Source organism: Ursus maritimus, unplaced genomic scaffold (assembly GCF_017311325.1).
Source record: "Ursus maritimus isolate PB19 unplaced genomic scaffold, ASM1731132v1 scaffold_2, whole genome shotgun sequence".
In the NCBI taxonomy this organism is placed as follows: domain Eukaryota; kingdom Metazoa; phylum Chordata; class Mammalia; order Carnivora; family Ursidae; genus Ursus; species Ursus maritimus.
In genome coordinates, this window is record NW_024424452.1 from 30,353,042 (window position 1) to 30,375,098 (window position 22,057).

The following is a 22,057-nucleotide window of genomic DNA, read 5'->3' on the forward strand; positions in this document are numbered from 1 at the left end:
CCGATCCGGCCCAGCAGGTTCGTTCTCCCCATTTTGCAGAGAAATAAAAAAAAATTCAGAGAGGTTGATTGACTTTCCAGAGGTCACAGAGACCATTAGTCCCAGAGACAGAACTGGAAGTCAGGTCCTAGGTCAAAACCTGTGTCAGTGTCATGCACTAATGGGGATGAATAATGAATGGGTGGTGAGGGCCTGACGCGCTAGGGATAACTGCAGAATGGCCACCCCCCTCCACACCCCCAGCCCCTGCACAAGTGCAGGCCCGGCACCGGGGGAGCCTCAGACTGTGCAAGGGAAGCTGGAAAACATCTGAATGCTGCATGCCCTGACTCTGCCATGCCGGCCATGGGACCAACTGGTTCTTCACGACGGACTGGCGGGCTGCAGCCTATGGGCCTGCAGTCCGCGACCCTGGCCTGGGGTCCTTTCCAGGCAAGTCCTGGAATCCTCACCAGCCACCCTGCAAAGCGGGCGCTGCCACCCCTACTGTGTGTCCTGTAGGCTGCCAGTCTGAGAGCTCTACACCATCCTACCGCCCCCCCCACACACACACCAGTGGTTAAAGGCAGAACAGGACCAACACCCACACCTGCAGGCATTCACGGTCAGGCAGTAAAGCTCAGTCGTTTGGAGCCTGGCTGCTCAAAGTCTGATCCTCAGACCTGCAGCCCAGCATCACCTGGAGCTGGTCAGACACGAGGAATCTTGGGCCCCGGCTCCGCCCACCGACTCTGGGGTGGACCTGATACGCTCCACATGTTAAGGAGCCCTGCCTGTATTTCAGAGGCCTTGCATTCGAAGGGGACTTAGATACACACTGCCCCTGCCATCTCCTAGCTGGGTGACCCTGGGAGAGCCGCTTACCCTCCCCACTCTCCAGTTTCCATGTCTAAAAACAGGAATACCAGTACCTTCCTCAGGGGTCTGCTGTGAGGATAAAGCAGATGAAGCACTAAGGAGAGTGAGGGGCACAAAGCAAGCACACAGCAATGGCAGCTGCCACCATTTCTCTTAGTGCTGTTATGCGGAGACCCCTAATCTCCACCACTGAGCCTCCAGCCACCAGGACTGAATACAGTTGCTCTTAGGGGGAACAGAAAAGAGACCGTTATTTGGTGCCAAAGAGGGACCCAATCTAAACCAGTCAAAGTACAACTAGAAAGGCTGACATCACCAAACGCACCCCAAAGAGCCATCCAGGAGCACAGGGCGGCGAGAAGGGCCATGGCAGGGCCCGCTGCTGGGTCCTGCTCAGAAGCCAGCTCTCCAGGAAAGCCACTGCCTTCAGAAAAGCATACTGGGTATTCTTGGCTTTACAGACAGGCCCTGAAGTCTGTAGTCGTAGCACGGTTTTTCAGTACCTCCTGATTCTAACAATTTCTGAGGGAAATCTTGGGGCTCCAAGAGAGGAGGCAGTGGGTCTGGGGTGGGGGTCTTAAGAAGCTTAATTGACTTAAGTGTTTAAAAATGATATTATATACACCATGTAAGGACCATCCAGATCAAAGAGAACATATTTCTATCTCCACAGAAGGCTCCTTGACACCTGCCCAGTCAATCCCCTCTCCCAACAAGAAGCCCTGGTTTGACTCGGATCACACAGACTTGTGTTGCCTGTTCTAGAGCTTCATATCCAGGGACCACACAACATGCACGCTTCTCGAGTCTGGCCTCTGGCACCAGTCACCACATCCGGGAGGCGTCCGCGCTGCCGCACGCAGTGGCAGTAATTCACTCCTTTCCTCCATTTTGCTATGTAGTGTTCTATTCTTTGCACAGGCCACAACCTACCCGCCTAGAATCTTCACTGGTAACAAGCAACCCAGGTGATGCTGAGGCCTAGAGCCCTTCTTCCTCATTCTGTCCTGGCTGTGGCTGGGGATGAATGAGCTGGCAGGAGAATGGACTACAGAGATGTCACAGGGAGCCCCACTGTGACTGGTTGGCGGCTTCCGGGCCACCAGAGGCACAGACGCCGATGCTGGCAGCTTCAGACAGACAACCATGAGCCTTTTAGCTGCACTCTTGAGCTGGAAAAGCCACATGCTCCCATCATTCCCCAGCGGGGACTTTTCCAGGGCCTCCACAGGATGACTCTGTGGGTGGTGGGGGCCACCGTGGGGCCAGCTGAGGTGCCTCTATTATACGGCTGGGATTTTTCTACTACCCCCTCACTGGGTGGCCAACTTTCTGTGGTATCCTTTTCTCAACCCAGGAGTCGCTAAGTAATCTCAGTCTCTCGGGCCCTCTGTGACTTAGGTCACCGAACCGGACAGGCAACAGGTGCATATGTGAAATGGCTGCTGGTAATAGTGAAAACCCGGAAACCACCTCGATGGCTATAGGCAGGTTGAAAAACTCAGGGCTCAGCGAGATACAGCTCCGGAGCCAAATTAGGTGGGGGGCATGTGAACGGGCTGCATGAAGATCTAAGATACAGCAGGAAGTTGGAAAAACAGAAAACAAATGGCAAAATGGTATGTGTCCGCTGAACTGTGAAGGAGAGGCTCTGCGGAACTTTTGCTTTCTATACTCTCGTGCCGGTTGATTGGGTTGTTGTTGTTTTAGAACGAAGACTTTTCTTCCTACGATTGGAAAATGAAAATAAAAGCCAAAGTCACGTGTCCCCCTCACCCCCACCAATCGAAGTGCTGTAAAAGCAGTGATGTCTACTGCTTCTGCAGGGCTTACAAAAGCGCTCCGGTGGGTTCGCTCTAAAGACAGTGGCGTCTGCCTGCTTTTCTTACAGCGCAGCACCCTTTCCAGTCCTAATCTGAGAAAAGCCACGTGACCCAGAAACTCCAGTATTTTCTACCACCCCAACTACCGTGGCTAGCTGGGCTGAGGCAGCATTACCCGAGAACAGACATTTGGGGGAATGCTGGATTTAACGATAAAAGCAGCTCAAGTGGCCGCCTCCATCTGCCAGACCCCAGGCTCCGTTCTGCACATCCACTGTCACACTTAATCCTCAGACCACTCTATTCCCCAGATATGAGCATCATCTCCCCTTCACAGAAGCAGAAACCGCAGCTGGGAGCGGAGAGTCCACCCCCGGAGCACACCCAAGGCCACTGTGGCAGAGCCGGGCCTGGGACCTGGTGGGTCAGAGTCCAGGGCCTACACCCCTGAGCTGGGTCTTCCCCGCTCGGAGTTTTCAGAAACCGCACACAATTCATATCCAGGGTAACAAAAGCTGTTAACACGGGAAACCACTCAGGGAGAGTGAGTCAACTCACATTCGTGGGGAAGTGCAAGCAGAGACTCCTGGGATGGCAGCACCACCTAGTGGCCGCTTCCCAGAGCCACCGTGCACAGCCCTTCCCCGCCTCTCCCGCTTCCTCCTGAGCGGGAATGCCGCCATCTCTACCTCCTTTCACCCACCAGAAACTTTTTTCTAAACCCGTCTTGGGGACCTAGAGCCTGCCTTTGATACAGGCATTCAGTGACTTGTCTTCTCTTCCCGGCTCCTGGGGGGCAGGGCCTGGGGCCTGCAGTAGTCGTCTTAGAGTAATAAAGCGAGAGGTCAAGCACAAAGGAAGAGGAGCTAAACCTGGTTTCTTGCCCTGGGCACTGCTGACATTTTGGGCTAGATAATCCTTTACTGTGGGGGGCTCTCCTGTGCGTTGTTCAATGCTTAGCAGCACCCCTGGGCTCTACCCATCAGATGCCAACAGCACCCCCACACCCCCACCCATTACCACAACCGAGAATGTCCACAGGCACTGACAAATGGCCTCCAGGGGCACAATCACCCCTAGCTGTGGACCCTGAACTAACTTGGCTGCGCTGAAGCCGCTTCTGGATCCGGGCCTTGCTAGAGCTGTCACCATGGGCCATTGACTGGAACTCCCTGGGCACTAAGTGAGGGACAGACAGCACCTGCCTCGCAGGGCGGTTGTTTCAGATGAAGAGCTGGGGCTTAGTGAGGGCAGAGAAGCAGCTCCGAGCCGCACCCGGGCTCGTCAGGCAGTGGGGCTGAGGCAGGCAGGTCAGCTGCCAAAGCGCACGCCCTTGCATGCTTCTGGGCCATTCTTCTTCACCCAGCTGCTTCTAGTGCTTCTTCCACTGGCTGATGATTCAGCGACCTCAACCAGTTATAAAAAAAAAAATGTGAACAGCCCAGAATCACTGAGCAGAAGGGAACCCTCTCAGCCCTTCACGGCATGGTACCAGGCAGGGATAAACATGGTGTTAGGGACCAAACTGCATGCTACCACCATTCACACAGGGAAGCCCTAACCCCCACTGTGACTGTACTTACAGACAGTGGCTGCAAGGAGGTAATTAAGGTTAAACAAGGTCCTAGGGTGGGGCTCTGATCAAAGAAGACTGGTGTCCTTCTAAGAGGAAAAGACCCCAGAACTCTCTCTCCACGTGCGCACACACACACACACACACAAAGAAAGGCCACACCAGAAACAAGAAGATAGTCATCTACAAACCAGGAAGAAGGGAAGGTCTCACCAGAAACTACCCCTGAAGGCACCTTGGTCTTGGACTTCGCACATCCAGAACTGTGAGACAGAAAGCTTCTATCTCAGCCCCCAGTCTGGGGCATTTTCTTAGAGCAGCCCAAGCACATGAAGACATACACAGTAAGCACAGACATGCAAAACGCAACACGAAAACCACGCCGAGCGACACGCGCCAAAGCGCAGCAGCGAGGAGGCAAGGGTCAGGGACTGTCCTTACAAAGCGAGGTCTCGTGACTGATATTCTCAAAGAGGATGTTCAAGGTCTGCAGCAGCTGAACGCACACGTAGCGGCCTGACTTCTGCCGCAGGATGTTCAAGAAGAAAACGAACATGTTCTTCTCCAGGAAGAAGCTGGGGAGAGAAAGGGAAAGCATCAGCGGTTGGCTTCTACACGTGGAAATACCAATCATCCGCGGGCCACGTGCGCCGCACTCAGGCGTAGACCGCCCCGACTCCCAAAGGCATCTGCAGAGCAGCCCGATGACCCCGCCTGCAAGGCCCCGGCTTCCCCGCCGACGCCGTCCTTCACGGCAAAGGGCGGCCGCTCGCGCTCTCTCCCCAGAATGTGAGCACAGTGCTGATCCTGGGAAGCAGAACGGGGAAGATCTTTACACACTAAATGATTACACAGTGATCTACCTATGCTGAGAAACCCGCCAGCCAGCTCTTCCCATCCAATACTCTCTACCCTTAGTTTTCTTTACTAGGCCTCTTTCCTTTGCTTTCCTATCTTGGCATGTTAAACAGCACCACCTGGAATTTCCTACAAAGGGGCAAGATAACGCTAGCAAAAGTTTCCAAATCTTGGGGGAAAGAACTGGAAGGGATTGAAGGGGCTCATAGAAAAGAGGCAGCTACCCAGCCCCCAGGTCAGCTTCTGCCTTTCTTTTTCTAGACAGGACATCTGTGTACATGCAGCATGGAGACACAGACTTTTGGGGGTACACACTGGCTCTTTTAGTCTTGCAATGGAGATAGAACCCCCTGATGCCTTTCTTGAAAGGCAGAAAATGGTGTTTTCTAGTTATGTGTTCTCTGTATGCAAGCTAAAACCAGGTAACCACTCGTGTGGGTGACTCAGAACAGGTCCCTGCAGTCACGAGTGTCTGTCACTTGATTCTGGGGGTCTCTCTCCCCTCAGCTGTCAGTTCCACAGTGGCAGGATCACTGGCTCTTGTTCAGTGCTATGTAACTTCTGTTTGAATTCATGAAAAGGTAAACGAATCAGCAAACCAAAAAAACATGAATTCAAACCTTTTCCAATTCTGATTCTGGGAGCCTGTCTGCCTACAAATGCCCTGCAGGTTGATCCCCAGAATATCTCTCTCATTTGACCTCTTTTGTCTTCCTTTGCTTCGGGTTGAAGAAATTAGTGACTCCCAAGCATCCCCCAAGAAGCTCACTGCAGCACCATGACCAACTTGGGAACCTGTTAGAATGTTTGTACCTAGATCAGGCTCAGGGACAGATTCTGCATGTCTAGCGTGAAATCCAGGAGCCTGGATTTTTAAAACTCCCTAGGAGAGGCAGGCCTTCCTTGGAAAAATGGCTAATTCTAGATGTGGGGCAGGGAAAATACAAGATGAGCCCCCAGCATCTTAGAGTACAGAAAAGTAAGGAAGTGCTCAAAAAAACCAGGATAGGGTGTGTCGAATGGACACGGGCCCAAACCTGAAAGAGCCCCCAGTACCCAAAGCTGGAACTGGAGCAACACAATAAATAATACAGTATTGGATCCAAAGTCTGCTTTAATCCAATAACACAGTATTGCATTTTAATTTAATATTAATGACACAACACTTAATAACACCGTACTAGATCCACAGTGTACTTTAACCAAAGTATAAAATAAACATCCACAGCCCATATTGATATAAGTAAACCGGGAGAAGAGACAAGTCTTCCATGCAGAAAAATTTCAAATAATATATGTAGATACTAACCCCCCTTCCAGAAGGCGGAGCTAAGTTCTCATGCCCCCAGGTGGGCTAAATTGAGTGACTAGGCGAAAAGAATAGGTTTACAGTAGAAAAACCTGGCCGACACCACCTTAACCAAGCCACCAGATTAACCTCACCAGAGAGCAGGTGGAGATCCTGACTGCTGACACTGTGGGATGAGAAGCGCCACGCACCTGTGTGGTGTTCTTCCCCATAAACCCCGGCTAATCATGAGAAAGGCATCACCCCCCAGACGGGGGTAAGGGCCCTTCTACAGGACCCTTGGCCGGTGCTCCTCCAAACCATCAAGGTCAGGAAAACAAGACTGAAAATCTGTCGCAGCTCGGAGGAGGCCGGGTAGACGTGGCCACTAAATGGACTGTGTGAGCCTGGACCGTGCCGCTAGAGCAGCAAGCGGGGCTTCCGGAAAAACTGGCGAACTCCAGTTCAAGTCGGGAGTGTACTTAATGCTAACATACCAGGGTTAGCTTCTGTTTCCCCAAACGCACCCCAGTCAGATAAGACATTGACAGCGGGGGAGACAGGGTGAGGGGTGTTTGGGAACTTTCTGTACCATCTTTGTGACTTTTCTATAAATCTAAAATTATTCTAAAATGAATGGATTAAAAACAAGTTCTCCTGGGGACCCTATTGGGGAGCCATTTAGGAAGCACTGGGCCTCTCAGGGCTCAGCGGTTTTTCTGAGACAAAAGATGGGCTCAGAAAGTCCACTCTAGTCAAAGGGGACACAGTTTCTAACCTTTAATCCAGAGGTCATTCACATTTCCAAAACAGACACCAACCAACCTATTACCCATGATCCTCAAAAGAAGCCAGCCCCGTTTGCAGACAACACCTCCCTCTTTATTCACGTTTTTCTTTGGGGAAAAGGCCAGCGTCACAGGTTTGCATTTTCCACGAATAGCTTTATCTTGGATAACCCTACTGATGAAAACAGAGAGCTGTCTGGAAAATCAGAATATCTAGTAAGACGCCAGGCTGGAAACGGAACACCTTTATTTGTTTTAAATGGGTTTTTTAAGTGGCCTCAATACTTACAGTTGAGATTATTTTATATAAGAATAAAATCTGTATTTGGTGGTTGTCATAACCCAGATCCCTCTGCACTCAGACAGAGACAGGTCTACTGGGGAAGCTGTCCACAGCTTCTAGCCTTTTTGCTTTTTAACTGTCCAATAATACGGACATCTTTATGAATTACCGTGTGCTAATGATTCTTGAGTGCCTACTCTGTACCAGGCACTGGGCAGGAACTTTCTCTCTAAAGATGTGGAGGGGCACCTGGATGGCTCAGTCGGTTGAGCATCCAACTTTTGATTTCAGCTCAGGTCATGATCTCAGGGTTGTGAGACCAAGCCCTGCGTTGGGGCTCTGCACTGGGCATAGAGCCTGCTTAAGATTCTCTCTCTGCCCCTGCCCCCCTTTTTAAAAAAATGAGGAAACTGAGGCTGGCTTACAACTGCTCATCGAGGAAGTACACGAATGAGGAGAAGCCCCTTCGCTGCTACCAGCTGTGCGACCCTGAGCATACATGGCGATGCTCATGACAGGAGGGCCTCCACCCGGGAGCAGTTGGGAGACTTAGATTATCTCACCGAGAGCTCAGCACTGGGCCTGCCCAGCAGTAAACACAATAAATATGAGCTCTTCAGGTCTCTCCAGGGCAAGGTCCTTTCAGTTCACACAGAAGCTAACTTCCCAGGACATTTTCACCTTCCGCTGGGGGAGACTGTCGGACACTATTTGGAAAATTATCCATCACATTTTCAGATTTTTCGAGAGACACTCATTTCCCTGACGTTCCCACTGCCAGCTTACGTTTCTCCAGTGTTTCAAGGACACTTTATATAGAGATACAGATACAGATCTGCTCAAGACCCAAATGGGTGTCAAATCCTGACGTCATCAGGAATGACTCATGGCATACATTTCAAAGGAAGGAGAAAAATATTCAAAGGAAGGAGAGTCAAAAAACAAAAAACACTGGAAACCCTTACTCAAATACAGAGCTGTCATTTTGATCTCCCCAGATCAGGATCTCAGTGATGGAACGGATGGTCTCCACGAGCAGGTTCCGGTTCTGTTCTGTGACTGTGGTGTTTTTGGTCAAGACGTGGTACAGATACCTGACAGAAAGGAAAGAAAATTAAGGATTACCAACTGAAATATATGCCAGGCTCAATGACCACTACTGACATTCTAGGGATAATTTGGCTGTGCTTTTTCGGATGTGGTTAGCCCAACTCCCATTCAGAGAAGAAGCAACTCGCCACTCAAGAAAAATGGCAGACAATGCTGTGAAGTGTTAACCAGAAACACGCCAACCCAAAGAGATGTAAGAGAATCATCAAGCTCTTGAAGATGGCCATCCTCAAACTCTGGTGTGCAAGAGAATCATCTGGAGAGCCAGATAAAGTGGAGCTACTGGAGCCCATCTGGAGACTCAGAACCAGCAAGACTCACGGGCCTTTTCACGCCCCCAGGTGATCCTGATGCTGGTGGAGCAAGTGGAGACACGTGGCCCAGGCCAAGCGTCTTGCATAAAACCCTCAGCCAGGCTGATGCAAAGCTTCGGAGAGATGAATACCAGGTTAGCGAGGGGAGGTCATAAAGCTAGTAGCTGGGACAAAAATCGCGTACAATCAAGACGATCCTTGGGGGAGAGAGGGGTGCCTAGGTAGTTCAGTCGGTTAAGCGTCCAACTCTTGATTTCAGCTCAGGTCATGATCTCAGGGGTGTGGGATCGAGCCCTGTGCCGAGCTCCATGCAGAGTCTGACACTCTCCTGCTGCTCCTTCCCCACTTGCACTCGCGCTCGCTCTCTCTCGCTCTCAAATCTTTAACAAAAAAAAAAAAAAACATGGGCACGTAGGTGGCATAGTCGGTTAAGCGTCTGACTCTTAGTTTCAGCTCAGGTCATGATCTCAGGATTCTGGGATCAAGCCCTGTGCCTGGCTCTATGCTCAGCATGGTGTCTGCTTCAAGACTCTCTCTCCCTCTGCGTGGGGGCTCGCTCGCGCACTCTCTAAGAAAATTAAAAAAAAACCACCTTTGGAATGCCTATGAGAACTCACAGCTCAAACGAAGTGGGTAGCTTGCAGTTCAAGGCACTGACCTCATTTGCTGGGTCTCCACTGTTGGGTGGGTCTGGGAGGCTATGGCACTGTGCTTCACCCACCCAAATATTCCTGGAAGGCCTCTGCTGCTCCAGCCCTGTGCCTGCCGCTGGGGTAGAGGCAGGTAGACCAAGTCCTAACCTCAGGCCTCTACCAGGGGTCAGGGCAACCGGAAGAATCACTGAGGCCAGTCCTAGGCGGTATGGGGACTAGTGCCCAGCCAGATGCCCTGGGAGTGCCACCTGCACAGCTTTAAGAGGGTTATTGCAAATGGCAAGACTTCACTCTTTTCTATGGCTGCATCATATTCCATCGTGTATGTGTACATCTTCTTTATCCGTTCATCTAGCGATGGGTATCTGGGCTCTTTTCCATAATTTGGCTGCTGTTGATAATGCTGCTATAAACATCGGGGTGCATGTATCCCTTCCAACAGGACTTGAAGATGCTGACATCCCTGCTTCCTGGCTCCCAACGGCGCTCCCTCCCCTTCCTCAGGGCTGTCCCTTCCATTTTTTTTTTTTTTTAATTTTGTTTTTAAGTAATCTCTACACCCATGGTGGAGCTTGAACTCACCACCCTGAGCTCGAGAATCTCACGCTCTACCAACTGCGCCACGCAGGCGCCCCCTCTCCCTTCGAGTTAGTATTTTTGTATCTGATGTGGATGTAGCTAGAAAGCATAACACTAAGAACTTAAGACAGAAAAACAAATAGCACACAACTTCCATGTGGAATTTAAGAAACAAAACAAACATGGGGAAAAGCGAGGCAAACCAAGAAACACTCTTAACTATAGAGAACATACTGCTGGTTACCAGAAGGGAGGAGGGGGGGGATGGGTGAAACAGGTGATGGGGATTAAGGAGTGCACTTGTGGTGAATGCGATCATTACATTCTACACCTGAAACTAATTACACTGCTAACTACCTGGAATTTAAATAAAAACTTGAAAAATTTAAAATAAAATAAAAAGATAGCATCTCCAAGGGCCACAGACTGACTTCAACTGTCATGGTTTGGGAAGAAAAGGGGGCGACCAAGCGGGACTGACTCAAAAAGAGTCACCTTCTGACTTCTTTTATGGCTACCTTCAGTTTGGAGGTGGGGCTGGTGAGAGCAAGGCAGGGGAATAGACAGGATCCTACCATCGAGAATCTCTAAAAACGGGTAGGGTATAAAGAGGTAGAACCTTGCAGATGAAACAGTAAGGCCTAATCTGCTTCAGGGGGGTGGGTTTTACTTAATATTGCTGCTGTTTGTTATATTTTAAAGACCGTATAGTGAGTCACTTAATCATTTAATCAAAGATTGCATGCAACTTTTAACACACAGTAATAGAACAGCTCTCCAAATACAGAAATCTCCACCACCTGTGCCCAAATCTACCAGCAGGGCTGCACGTGGGCGTGGAGGCCAGCGTCTCCCTCTGCGAAGGGGGCTCCACAGCACTGAAGCACCCCGGATGAACTGCAGGAGGACCCACTCGTGAATCTCTGCCTCCACCTCCCCTCCCGTGCATTTTCCCCAAGAAGCTCAGAGGAGTTTTTCCAATTGTGCTTCGAGGGCCCTCTGTGTCCGAATCCCCTTTCAGTTGCAGATTCTAGCTCCCCACCCCAGACGCACCCACCGCACCCACCAAAGCTGCCTCCTGAGCGCAGGGCCCCAAGTTTGCATTCTGAACCAGCTCCCACTAAGCTGTCCACATCGCTGCATCACTCACCCCATGGCCATCAGTGACCCACGGTATGCCCCCTAGGCATCGCTGGGACAGGCATCGCTGGCAGCCCAGGGGAAAGGCAGATCCTCCCCACTCCAGCGTTTCCTTCTGCGGAGATGATGGCATCCACAGCATCCCACTAACACACTCCTGGCCCCGTGGGAGAGGCAGTGGCTTTTATGGCTCTGAAGAGCCCCAGGAGGGATGGGAGGGTTTAAAATCTTTAGCACCAGCCCTGACTTCTAACTCCTGGCATCTCCTGGTGAAGCCTTCTGTGTTGGGAAGCAGAGCTGGTGTGCTTAATTAAGAAAGTGCAGTTGAATGAAGAGGCACCAGCCACCCACACGGGGGCAGTAGGGAGCTCCTTAGCATGGGCGCTCCCACCCTGAGGAAGTGAAACCCACTGGGTCGTTTTGATTGGAGGTGTAGTTTCAGTACACCCATGCAAAGAAGTAGAGTCACAAGATTTACTCCTTGCAGATCCCAGAAGCTGGGGGCCAGGGGTTGTGTGATGAGCCAGAGGATGGGCAGTTCTCCAGCCCTGGTCAGGGGAGCAAGAGACAGACAGTAGGGTAGCAAGCACCTGCTACTGCGACGTTTCTGTTTTACTTTGAAATTCTGACTTAGCATACATCTGGAACTGATTTTTCTGTGTATGGTGTAAGATACTGGCCAAAATTCATTTTTTCCATGTGGAAATCAAGTTGACTCAGCATCATTTACTGAAAAGGTCTTGAGTTCTCCAATGCGCTCTGTCACCTCTGTCATTTATCAGATGACTGCACATGTGGGAACTTTCTGAACGCTCTAGTTCCACTGATCTACTCATTTACCTTTGTGTTGATACCACGCTGATTACTGCAACTTTATGATAAATCCTGCTGTGTGATCGTGGAAGTCCTCCAACTTTTCTCCCTCTGTTTTTTTTTTTTTTTCATTATTATATTGGCTATTCTTGGCTCTTTACATTTCCACATAAATTTTAAAATCACCTTCTCAACTTCCACAAAAATACTTGCTAAGATTTCCCTTAAGATTGCCCTAAATCTCTAGCTAAATATAGAGGGAACTGACATCTTTACAATAAGGTAACATCATGACATTTACATTTCTTTCAGTGTTGGCTGGATCCGGCCTGGCACATCTTTTGTTAGATTTATTTGTAGGTAACAGATGTTTTTTGATGCTCTTGTAAATGGTAGCATCTGCAATAATCATTTTCTAAATGTTTGCTGTTGGTAGATACAAATACCCACTACATCTCAACTTCGAAAATTCTATGATGATTGTACCTGCACCTTGCTCATCTTTTCACACCCACTGTGCCCTATTACCCATCTTAGGTAATGTTTTAGAAATGGGACCCTCAATCCATATTTGCTTAAATGTACTGGGTGGGGGGAAGCTGAATGGATTAAGGTTTAATAGTTCGATGCCACATCTAATTCCAGAGCTTTGGGAGATCAAGTAATTCAACTACCCAGAGATATCAATACAGCTTAACAACTTTCTGATATTGAGCATAACACTCATTTTAGGAAGGTTGACTACTTCAACAAAAGAGAAATGTCAATTACGCCACCGCCCTGAGATGAACACTGCTGGAATGTGATGTATTTCTTTGGGTCTTTTCCTTTGCTGTGGATACTCACAGTAGTTGAGCTCATACTGTAGAGCCGTTTCCCTGCCCATCTTTCCCACCCCTTCTTGGGGTGATAAAAGCATTTTTGTTACAACTGTTCGCAAGCCTCTGTAATGGCTACATAGTTCACTGCTGACAGGACAAGCACAGCAGCTACTCCTCTGCAGGACATTAGGATTCCTCATTGTTCAGATGATCAACAATGTTACCGGGGCTATCTCTGTGTGCAATGCTGTGTCCCTATTTCAGATAAGTTTCCAAGGTCAGAAGGACAGTTTTCTCTTACAATGATCACTGGTACAATGAAAACATTTTCTCTCAAACTCTGTGTGTGCACATTTTTATCATCATCATCAAAAACAGTTGCAGCTCGGCCCTCCTTTTGCAAGGCGCTCTTCTGAGTGCTTTAGATGTATTCACTCATTAAACCTTTAAAATAAGCCGGCTTGATGCTCTAGGGATCTGAGGTTCTGGGAGGCTAGGACCTGCCCAGAGTCCCGACGCAGGGGACGAAAGCAGTCTGACTCCAGACCCCTTGCATATAACCATGACAGGATAGAAAATGCAAACAATGAAGAAAGCACTATTATTAACCAAGCATTTACATGAAGTTATAAATGAATGCCTAGCATGCAAGGAAACGAAGCAGAAAAACAACAAACCAAAAAGGCATGGAAAATACATATCGGAACTTCGTCCTTATAACGGACCCTTACTCTATTTCTTTGGAAAACAGCCAGCATCATATCTCCAGCACAAGCTCTGTAGAACGTAGAATCCCAATATCAGACCCGTGCACGCACGGTACTCTACCTTGAGTGATAAGCTGGAGTCTGAAATACCTGGATAGAAAACCATAGCCTGTTGCCAGTGTACAACCAACACACCAGAGGCTCCTCGCCAAGGACAACGGACTGTAAACGAATTCTGCCTCCACAGACGCTGCTCTCAAGAGTCCCGTATTTCACAGGTTCAACCATTACAGTCAATAATCATTATGTCCACTTAGACACACTAAGTTCATACAAGTTTTATGATCTGTATCATAATGTGCCTCTTAGGATGTTCCTACTGGAAGATCCTGAAACTTACCCTGAAACTTACCCGTAAGCTAAAGTGTGAGGAAGGATAAGGGGAGTGGCAGAAGCTTAAGGAGACTAGAAATCCACTCACCCCAAAGCACACATCCCAAAATAACAATGTCTGGGGGACAGAGGAACTCGGAGCCTTTGTTCAGGCTGAGCGTCCGCTCCGTGCCTTGGGAAACCACACGTGGTCAGTGCCCGGCCCTCCAGCCAGCAAAACAAGGAGACGCTCCACATGGGGTGCAGTGAGACCAGAGGATTGGGGAAAGGTGTGATAGGCGGTGCTTCTCCCGATGAATCACCCCAGAAAGATGTCAAACTGGGCCAGCCAGTGAGACTGGGTCTGACATTTGGGATGCTGACAACCACACAGGGGTGTAGGCAGGGCTTGCAGCCCTATACACAAAGTCACAGCTCCAGCACAGACACTGGGACCAAACTGGCCAGAGCAGGCCTTTGTTAAGAAAAGTCTGGCCAGAAGTTGCCTCTTCCGTTCATCCTGTGACAAATACTCACTGATCACTCGTTGTGTGCCAGGCCCTGTGCCAGCATCTGACAACTCCCAGGTGAACAAGCCACCCAGGTCTCTCTTTATGAAGCTTATGCTCAAGTTGGGAGAGACAAGACCATTTCTGATAGCAAAAGGATAAGTCTGAGGAACCCTGGCCAGCTTCCTGGGGCTCTAACTCCCGGCTGGGATAAAGCTTGAAAAGCCCAGAGCATCTAACAGCTGGTCTAACTCTGGCGATGGGAAGACTGTACGTGACAATGTGGTAACTGAGTGGGACCGTGGGAACAAGAACAAGTGACATGAGAGATGACAGTAGAGCTTCCGGCTGGCTGAAGTCACCAGGGCAATTTTTATGGAAGAATTGGTATTTCAGTGATAAAGTGGGCATTGGATGGGCAGGAAGAGGAACAGAGCTCAAGTGGAGAGAGCAAAGATGCAGAGAGGCGGGTGTATGAGGTGTGTGTCAGCGAGACAGGAGGTCCATCAGGGCGAAGTGGCACGAGAAACACCCCTGGATTAGGGGAGGCGGCCACCCTCACTCCCCAGAAGACGGCAGCAGTCCAACTGGATGCCCACCTCCTGCCAGGCCCTCCCCCAACCTACCCTCCAAATTTCGGCTGGACCAAGACACTCTAGTTTAAAAAAAAAAAAAAAAAAAGAAAGAAAAAGAAAACAAAAAACAAAAACAAAACAAAAAAAAAAAAACTTCAACAGCTTCCCACTGTTCTCAGCGTGATGTCCAAAGTCCTTAACATGTTTTAAGAAGAGGTCTCTGTGACCTCTCCTGCCTCATCGATCTGCTTTGGGGTCCTACACTTCCCCGTCCCCCCATATGCACCCCCTTGCTGAATGACCTCGGCCTCTCTCTCTCCTCTAGGTCTCTCAATCGCTGTTTCCTCTGCCTACAGCAGACCCCTTTCCACCCTCCCCCCTAGAGTCTGGCACACTCCCATCTTTTAGACCTCCCTTTAAATGGCTGTCTGTCTACCAAGGATGCTCCTGACTCCCTAGCCTGCATTGGAGGACCCTCACCAGTGCTCCAAAACTAGACGGATGGCAACAGAGTCTAGAACACTCTGAAGGCCTGGAAGAACTTGGACTTGACATAATGGGTGCCTCCGGCTCATTATAAGTGATATGATGAATATGATATCCTCAAAAAAAAAAAATCAGTCTGGCGATACTGTACCCTTAAAAATAATCAGTGCTTGGGGCGCCTGGGTGGCTCAGTTGTTAAGTGTCTGCTTTCGGCTCAGGGTGTGATCCCGGCGTTCTGGGATCGAGCCCCACATCCGGCTCTTCTGCTGGGAGCCTGCTTCTTCCTCTCCCACTCCCCCTGCTTGTGTTCCCTCTCTAGCTAGCTGTCTCTCTCTCTGTCAAATAAATAAAATCTTTAAAAATAAATAATCAGTGCTATCCTAGACAAAAGTTGACTAAACCGGGGGGCGCCTGGGTGGCACAGCGGTTAAGCGTCTGCCTTCGGCTCAGGGCGTGATCCTGGCGTTATGGGATCTAGCCCCACATCAGGCTCCTCCGCTATGAGCCTGCTTCTTCCTCTCCCACTCCCCCTGCTTGTGTTCCCTCTCTCGCTGGCTGTCTCTATCTCTGTCGAATAAATTAAAAAAATCTTTAAAAAAAAAAAATTTGACTAAACCGGGAACAGGTGAGCATCTGCCTGCTAGATACACATTGCCCTTCTCTTTGGGTACTAACCCCGGATTTTCCCAGGGGGGAACCACCCCTTTCTCTCATTCGCTCTCCACTAGCTTGGAGGGAGCTGATGCCGCCCCGGTTCTAGGCAAGGGCCAATTAGAGCACCCCATGCCCATGGCCGCAGTGACTAGCTCAGGCTTGCGCATGAGATCCCAGGTTGGTCCAACTAAACTCACTTCTGGACAATATTTAGAAAAGAAGCTCCCTTTTTCCCCATGGATTGCTAGACTGGTAAGATGTAAGCCTGGAGCCTTCTGAGAAAGACACCAACACAGAAGAAAGTGGAGACAAGAACTGAAAAGAGACAGATGCTGACAGCTTTGTCTGAACACCTGGACTTGGCCATGACTTAGCTAGGACGGACTGCTCAGTGACAGGAACCAATCAATTCCGTTTGGGGCATAAGGTAATTCCAGCTGGGTTTCAGTCATTTGCAACCAAGAATTATGACCCCCCCCCAAAGGTCAGAATTAAGGCAACAGCACAACACAACACCAACATAGTTTTACCAGTCTGTGGACTCACAGTTCTGCTAAAGGTGATCTTTCAGAAACAATCACACAACTCCATCAGTAAAGGTTCCGTTTGCTGGTGGGCATTTGTTAGTCCGTATCACGGCCTTGCCACTAGTCTGGGCAATAAACCACCCGTGCCGTGTAGCCAATAACCTCTTCCTATCTCAGTCTGCCTCGACTGAATCTCTAACTCGATTCAGTACACAAAGACCACAGGTGCACAGTTTCCTATTTTGCAAAAGTACAACCCTAACAGAAAGGTTCCTTTCCAGTTTGAAAGCTGAGAATGTTATAAAGAATAATGTTGGTTCAAAAGCAATTCTAGCTCTCTACTATCTTCTCGATTTTTCTTTAAATCTCAAACTGTTCTTAAAAATAAACTTTTTAAAATGGGGAGGGTTCCTAGGTGCTTTGCATGTCCAAAAAAACCTTTTTTTTTTTTTAATTCTAAATTCTTTTATTTATCTTCTTTCCTCTCCACCCACAGTGCCCTTGGTCAAGCCAAGAAGTCTACTAGGGTGACCAGGACTTTCCCAGTTTTAGCACTGAAAGTCCCATGTCTGGGGAAATCCCTCAGTCCCAGGCACACTGGGATGGTTGGTCACCCTTCGTGTCAGATGCAACCCAAGCCCCATTCTACCTCCAGCCTTATTTCCTACAAGCACCAGCCCCACCTCGATATTCCACAAACCCAGGATTTCCCTCCCACATCCTGCAGCCCCACATCATGGCTCCTGCTTGTCCTTCAAGAGTCTGCTCTGGTGTTGCCTCCCCCCGGAAGGCTTCCAAGGGTTCCTACAGAACCCTGAACCTACAGAGATCCCAGCACTTGTCAAGCTGTACAGTCACTGGCATTATGGCTCTCTCCCCCACCAGCCTGCGAACTCCCTCAGGGAATGAGCTGTTCTGTACCTAAGTCCCAAGATGTTTACTATCAGAGCCAAATGAACATCACAAGCACTGGGGTGAGCACTAGCTGTTCAGGACACTCTTCTCCAAGTCATTCTGGGATCTTCTAAGCCGCACAGCAGTATGCAAATTTCCAGGCTCCTCAGACTGTAATATGGATTAAGCTGATCTGCCTGACCCAGGACAGGCAGCTCAGGTTTCCAAAAGCACCCAATGGCCTTTTAACCTAAACCATGAACCTGGGCAGTTCCCAGATACTTCAACAGAATCTGAGAACCTTTACCATTCCCTGGCTGGCTGGAGGGTGAAGATGCCCCATCCAGCAGAGACTCAACCAAGCTGAAAGTCCTCCCAAACTGACTTAGGCCGTTTCATTCAGAAAGACAGTGCTATCATAGACTGTGGGTACGAGCACTGAAGTCAGATCCTGGCTTTGACCGTTTCAGTTGGTGTCACCTTGTGGCAAGTGACTTAACCTCTTTGAACCTTAGTTTCCACTTCTATAAAATGGAAAACAATAACAGTTCCTATAACTCACAGACTTGTGAGGACTAAAGGAAACAACACACAGGAAGTCCTGCGTAAGTACCTGGCGCCAAAAAACAATGCATTCAATAGTTATTAAAGTACTTTACAAGGGCTGGAAGCAGGCAGGTGAAAGCCTGCAGGTGCCTGGGTACTGGCGAGAGGCCCAACCTCCTTCAGTTAACCGTCCCCCCCTTCTCAGCCACATCCACCCACTCCCTAAATTCCTGAAATCCCTCTGCCTCTCCCTTTCCAGTCCAGCTGCCCTCCCATTTAAGATTCCTGGCTTCCCTACACACCCCCACCCTGTTCTGTGCTTCTCTTCTCCGTGTGTCCTCTCTCATCACTCCCCTGAAATCATTCCTTACTACATACTGATCCCTCCTGCCTCCCCACTCTGTGAGACCCACAAAAATTTATGAAATGCCTGTTCCATGCTAGAAAAGACACAGCTGAGAAGCAAAGCACCCTGACCCCTGGCCAAATGAGAAGCCCCATCTAATTTCCCTCCCACCAATCCTTTCCCTGGGCCCCTGTCTTTCTTCTACAGCTCCCTGCCTCTCCCCTCCATCCTTCTTCCTTCCCATTAGTAATTTTCCGACCTCCCTCTGGAAACCAGTCTGTTTCTTACCACCAAAGGACTTTCTACTCCCTACCCAACTGCCCCCCCCACACACACACTAGATTTTCCTCCCTGAAGTCATTCCCTCCAAAAAGTCTCTATTTTCCAACGCCTCCCCCCCACCAAAAAAAAATCCTGGGTTTGTCTGCATGCTCTGCCCCTGTCCCCAATTCACTCTTTTTTCCACTCTTTCAGTAGCCACTGAGCTCCTACTGTGTGCCAGGCACTAGCGCTAGATGCTGGAAATACAGCTGTGAGCAGAACAAGGGGTCTTTGCTCTCCTGGAAGTACCAGTTTAGGAGCAGACAGAAAAGGAATGAAAACAAACAGGGTAAATGAAGGTAGTGGAGATATACATTGAATGAAATCAAGAGAAAGATCAGACGGAAAGGAATTGAAGTGGGGAAGCACTTTAGGTAGGGTGGTCTGGGAAGGCCTTACCTAGCTGATAAACACAGCTACAAACATTAGCCACCTACTGTGTAAGAGACACTGGATCGATCTCTTTCCATGCACAACATTATTAAATTCTTGCACAGTGTATACCATCCCTATTTGCAGATGGGAAACCAGAGGCTCAAGGAGGTGAAGTAATTTGTCCAAGGTCACACAGCCATTAAGCGGTAGAATCGGGATTTGAATGCAGGTCTGACTGCAAGGCCATTTTGTGGACTCCTGCTTCCCAGGACCACAATGGCCACCTGTCCTCCCCCAGAGCTCTACTTCTGATAGTCCCCTCTTCAGACTCCCCCCAAAAAAAAAATTTTAAACGACTGCCCTTTCTTGAACACTTGTACATGCTTCCAGTTTTACGTGCATTCCCTTACCCAACCCTCCAAACAATCAAAGGGAGTAGGTGCTGTCACTATATCCACTTTACAACTGAGGAAACGGAGGCCTAAGTTCACACACTTAAGAGTGGAACCCCAATCTGTCTGGCTCCCAGGTCCAGATCTCTGAGCCCTAAGCTGTCCAGCCTAAGAAGTACCACCCCCGGAAGCTTGGTGCCCACCGCTGCCCCCGGCAACAACGAAGTGTGCGCATCCGTAAACTGAAATCTCTCCCCTTACTTTACAAATGGGGATACTGAGACTCCGAGAAGCTAAGCCACTTGCCCAAGGTCACACAGCGAGGAGCGACGGTGTCAGGGTTCAATCCCAGGCGCCTTGACTCCGGAGCCCTCACTCTTAACTGTGGTACTGCCTCTCCCGGGCGTCTCTCTCCGCCCTCCACCTCGCTCTCACACCTCGCAGCGCCCCCCGGCCCGGGGCTATGCGCCCCCATCCCCACGTCCAGCCCCGCGGCCTGCCCCCCTCAGTCCCCAATACACTCACTTGAGGTGGTCCAAGGAGTGGATGTTGCGGGAAGACTTGCCATGGCCCCCGCCCACCCAGCTCCGCGAGCGGCCAAACATGTCGGCGGCCCCGACCCGTTGCCCGCCTCACGGTCTCATGCCCGAGCGGCCGAACGGCCGGGCGCCCGCAGTGGCAGCACAAGCGGAGGAGGCAGCGGCGGAGGTGGCAGAGGGACCGCCAACCACCTTCCTCCCCGGCGCACAGCTCCGCACTGACATTCAGCCGGAACCGGCCGTTCGACCGCCGCGCTTTACGGCCGCCGCCGCGAGAAACGCTGGGAAATGCAGTTCGCCCGCGAGGCCCCCGCCGACAGGACTCTGCGGACGAACTACAGAGCCCGGCGTGCATCGCGCAACTGCGGGCCTGCGGCCTCGGAGAAGAGGAGGAGCGAGAGAAGAAGGAGGAGAGCCCGCAGTATCGGACGGTGGGCGGGAACGGGAAACCTGTGCGCGCAGCCCTGAGGAGGGAATCGGTGAAGATGGGTGCTTAAAAGTAACCGCAATGTTTACAATCTTTAGCTTGTATGATAAGAATAAGAACAGCTATTGCATGGCGTATACTATGTGCCACCGTCCTGAGCACCTTACATATACTGCTATTTAAGGCTAACAACCAACCTATGCGGAGGGTACGATCATCCCCAGGCTACCCACGGGGAAAAATCACAGAGCGGTTGTCCTACCCAAGGTCATGCAGCTAGGAAGTGTGTGGTTCAAACCCTGGCACCCTCATTTTATGCCCCAGTAAGCTAATCTGTGTCAAATCGGTAATGGTCTGGACTGTCCTTACAGCTTTTTTTTTTTTCTTTTTCCACTTCAACTTAAAAAATAGATTTTGAAACGCCCTCAGGTAACAGTGTACCAAAACTGAACGTCCGGCGCTTTCAGAGGATTTCTCTAGTCTTCACCCAAAATCCAAGCAATTCCCAAAACTATGACATTAAGAAGAAGAAAAGGAGAAAAGAAACACCCAACTCCCCACATGAGCCTATTAGATATATTTAAATTTCCATCCTGGAGTAGGATTGAGACGCTCCTTGGAGGCAAGACTGCCCTGTTCACCATTCATTCATTCCTTTCTACCCCGCACAGTTATCTAAGGCCTACTGTGTCCCATTAACTGTGCTCAGAGTCGGTCTAAGGGCCCATGTTTTCCCTGCTGCCTAGCACAAAGTTTGGCACATCACTGGTGCTCAACAAATACTGGCAGAGTGAATGAGTGACGGAATGAAGGTTTGCTTCACCTTCAGCAGTTGGAGAATTAACGGTTTCCTCTGTAATTCGTGTAAAGGGGCAAGGAGACAGTAATGGAGAAAAAAGGGCAGGTCTGATCTCCAAGCACACAGAGCCCTAGCATCTTCCTGGGCCCTCCCTTTTCTCTGGCCCTAGATTTCCTCATCTGTAAGAAGAGGTAGCACACTACCCAGACACGTCTAGCTGCAATTAAGCAATGTCTGAAAAGCACCCAGCTCAGTGTGACCTGAGACTTAAAGGTCTGTTCAGTCAGCAGAGCATGCGACGTTTGCTGTTGGAGTTGTGAGTTCAACCTCCACTTCGGGTGTAGCGATTACTTAAAAACGAAATCTTTTAAAAATCATAAATGTTTGTCGAACTGCTCTGGAAGGCACTTTGGGCAAGATCAGTCTCCTGAAGGATATACAAGAGTTGCTCATGAAAAGGGGAATCAACGAGTGCGAGACTCACTTTTCTATGTATTTCTTGGTTGTTTCCATGTTTAACCACGTCCTGTTTACCAACACGGTTTACAAAGCAAAAACAAGCAACCCCACGGCTGCAGGTCTGACCTGCCTGGGAATCTCTTTATTCGGGTGTCCCTGAACCCTGTTATGCACATCCTCGCAGTGGGCGGTCCTTCTGACATCCAGAATTCGGAGAACTGAAGGAGG

General features: G+C 49.7%; 1 protein-coding gene across 6 annotated transcripts in view; it reads right to left on the reverse strand.

The window, feature by feature from the left end:
• Positions 1-20,394, reverse strand: part of CLEC16A (C-type lectin domain containing 16A) — a 201,126-nt gene extending 180,732 nt beyond the window's left edge. For 4 of the 6 annotated variants that reach the window (XR_005836075.1, XM_040635325.1, XM_040635327.1 and 1 more), the window contains exons 1-3: positions 20,131-20,393; positions 8,437-8,565; positions 4,696-4,829 (exon numbers count right to left, since the gene is read on the reverse strand). Coding sequence is in view for 5 of the 6 variants with exons in the window: in XM_040635325.1 (XP_040491259.1) it covers positions 4,696-4,829; positions 8,437-8,565; positions 20,131-20,210 (343 nt within the window). In the remaining variant the exon portion in view is untranslated. Of the gene's footprint in view, positions 1-4,695; positions 4,830-8,436; positions 8,566-20,130 lie in introns of all 6 variants that reach the window. The other 2 variants (XM_040635324.1, XM_040635323.1) reach the window with 1 other exon arrangement.
• Between the last annotated feature and the right edge of the window lie 1,663 nt (positions 20,395-22,057).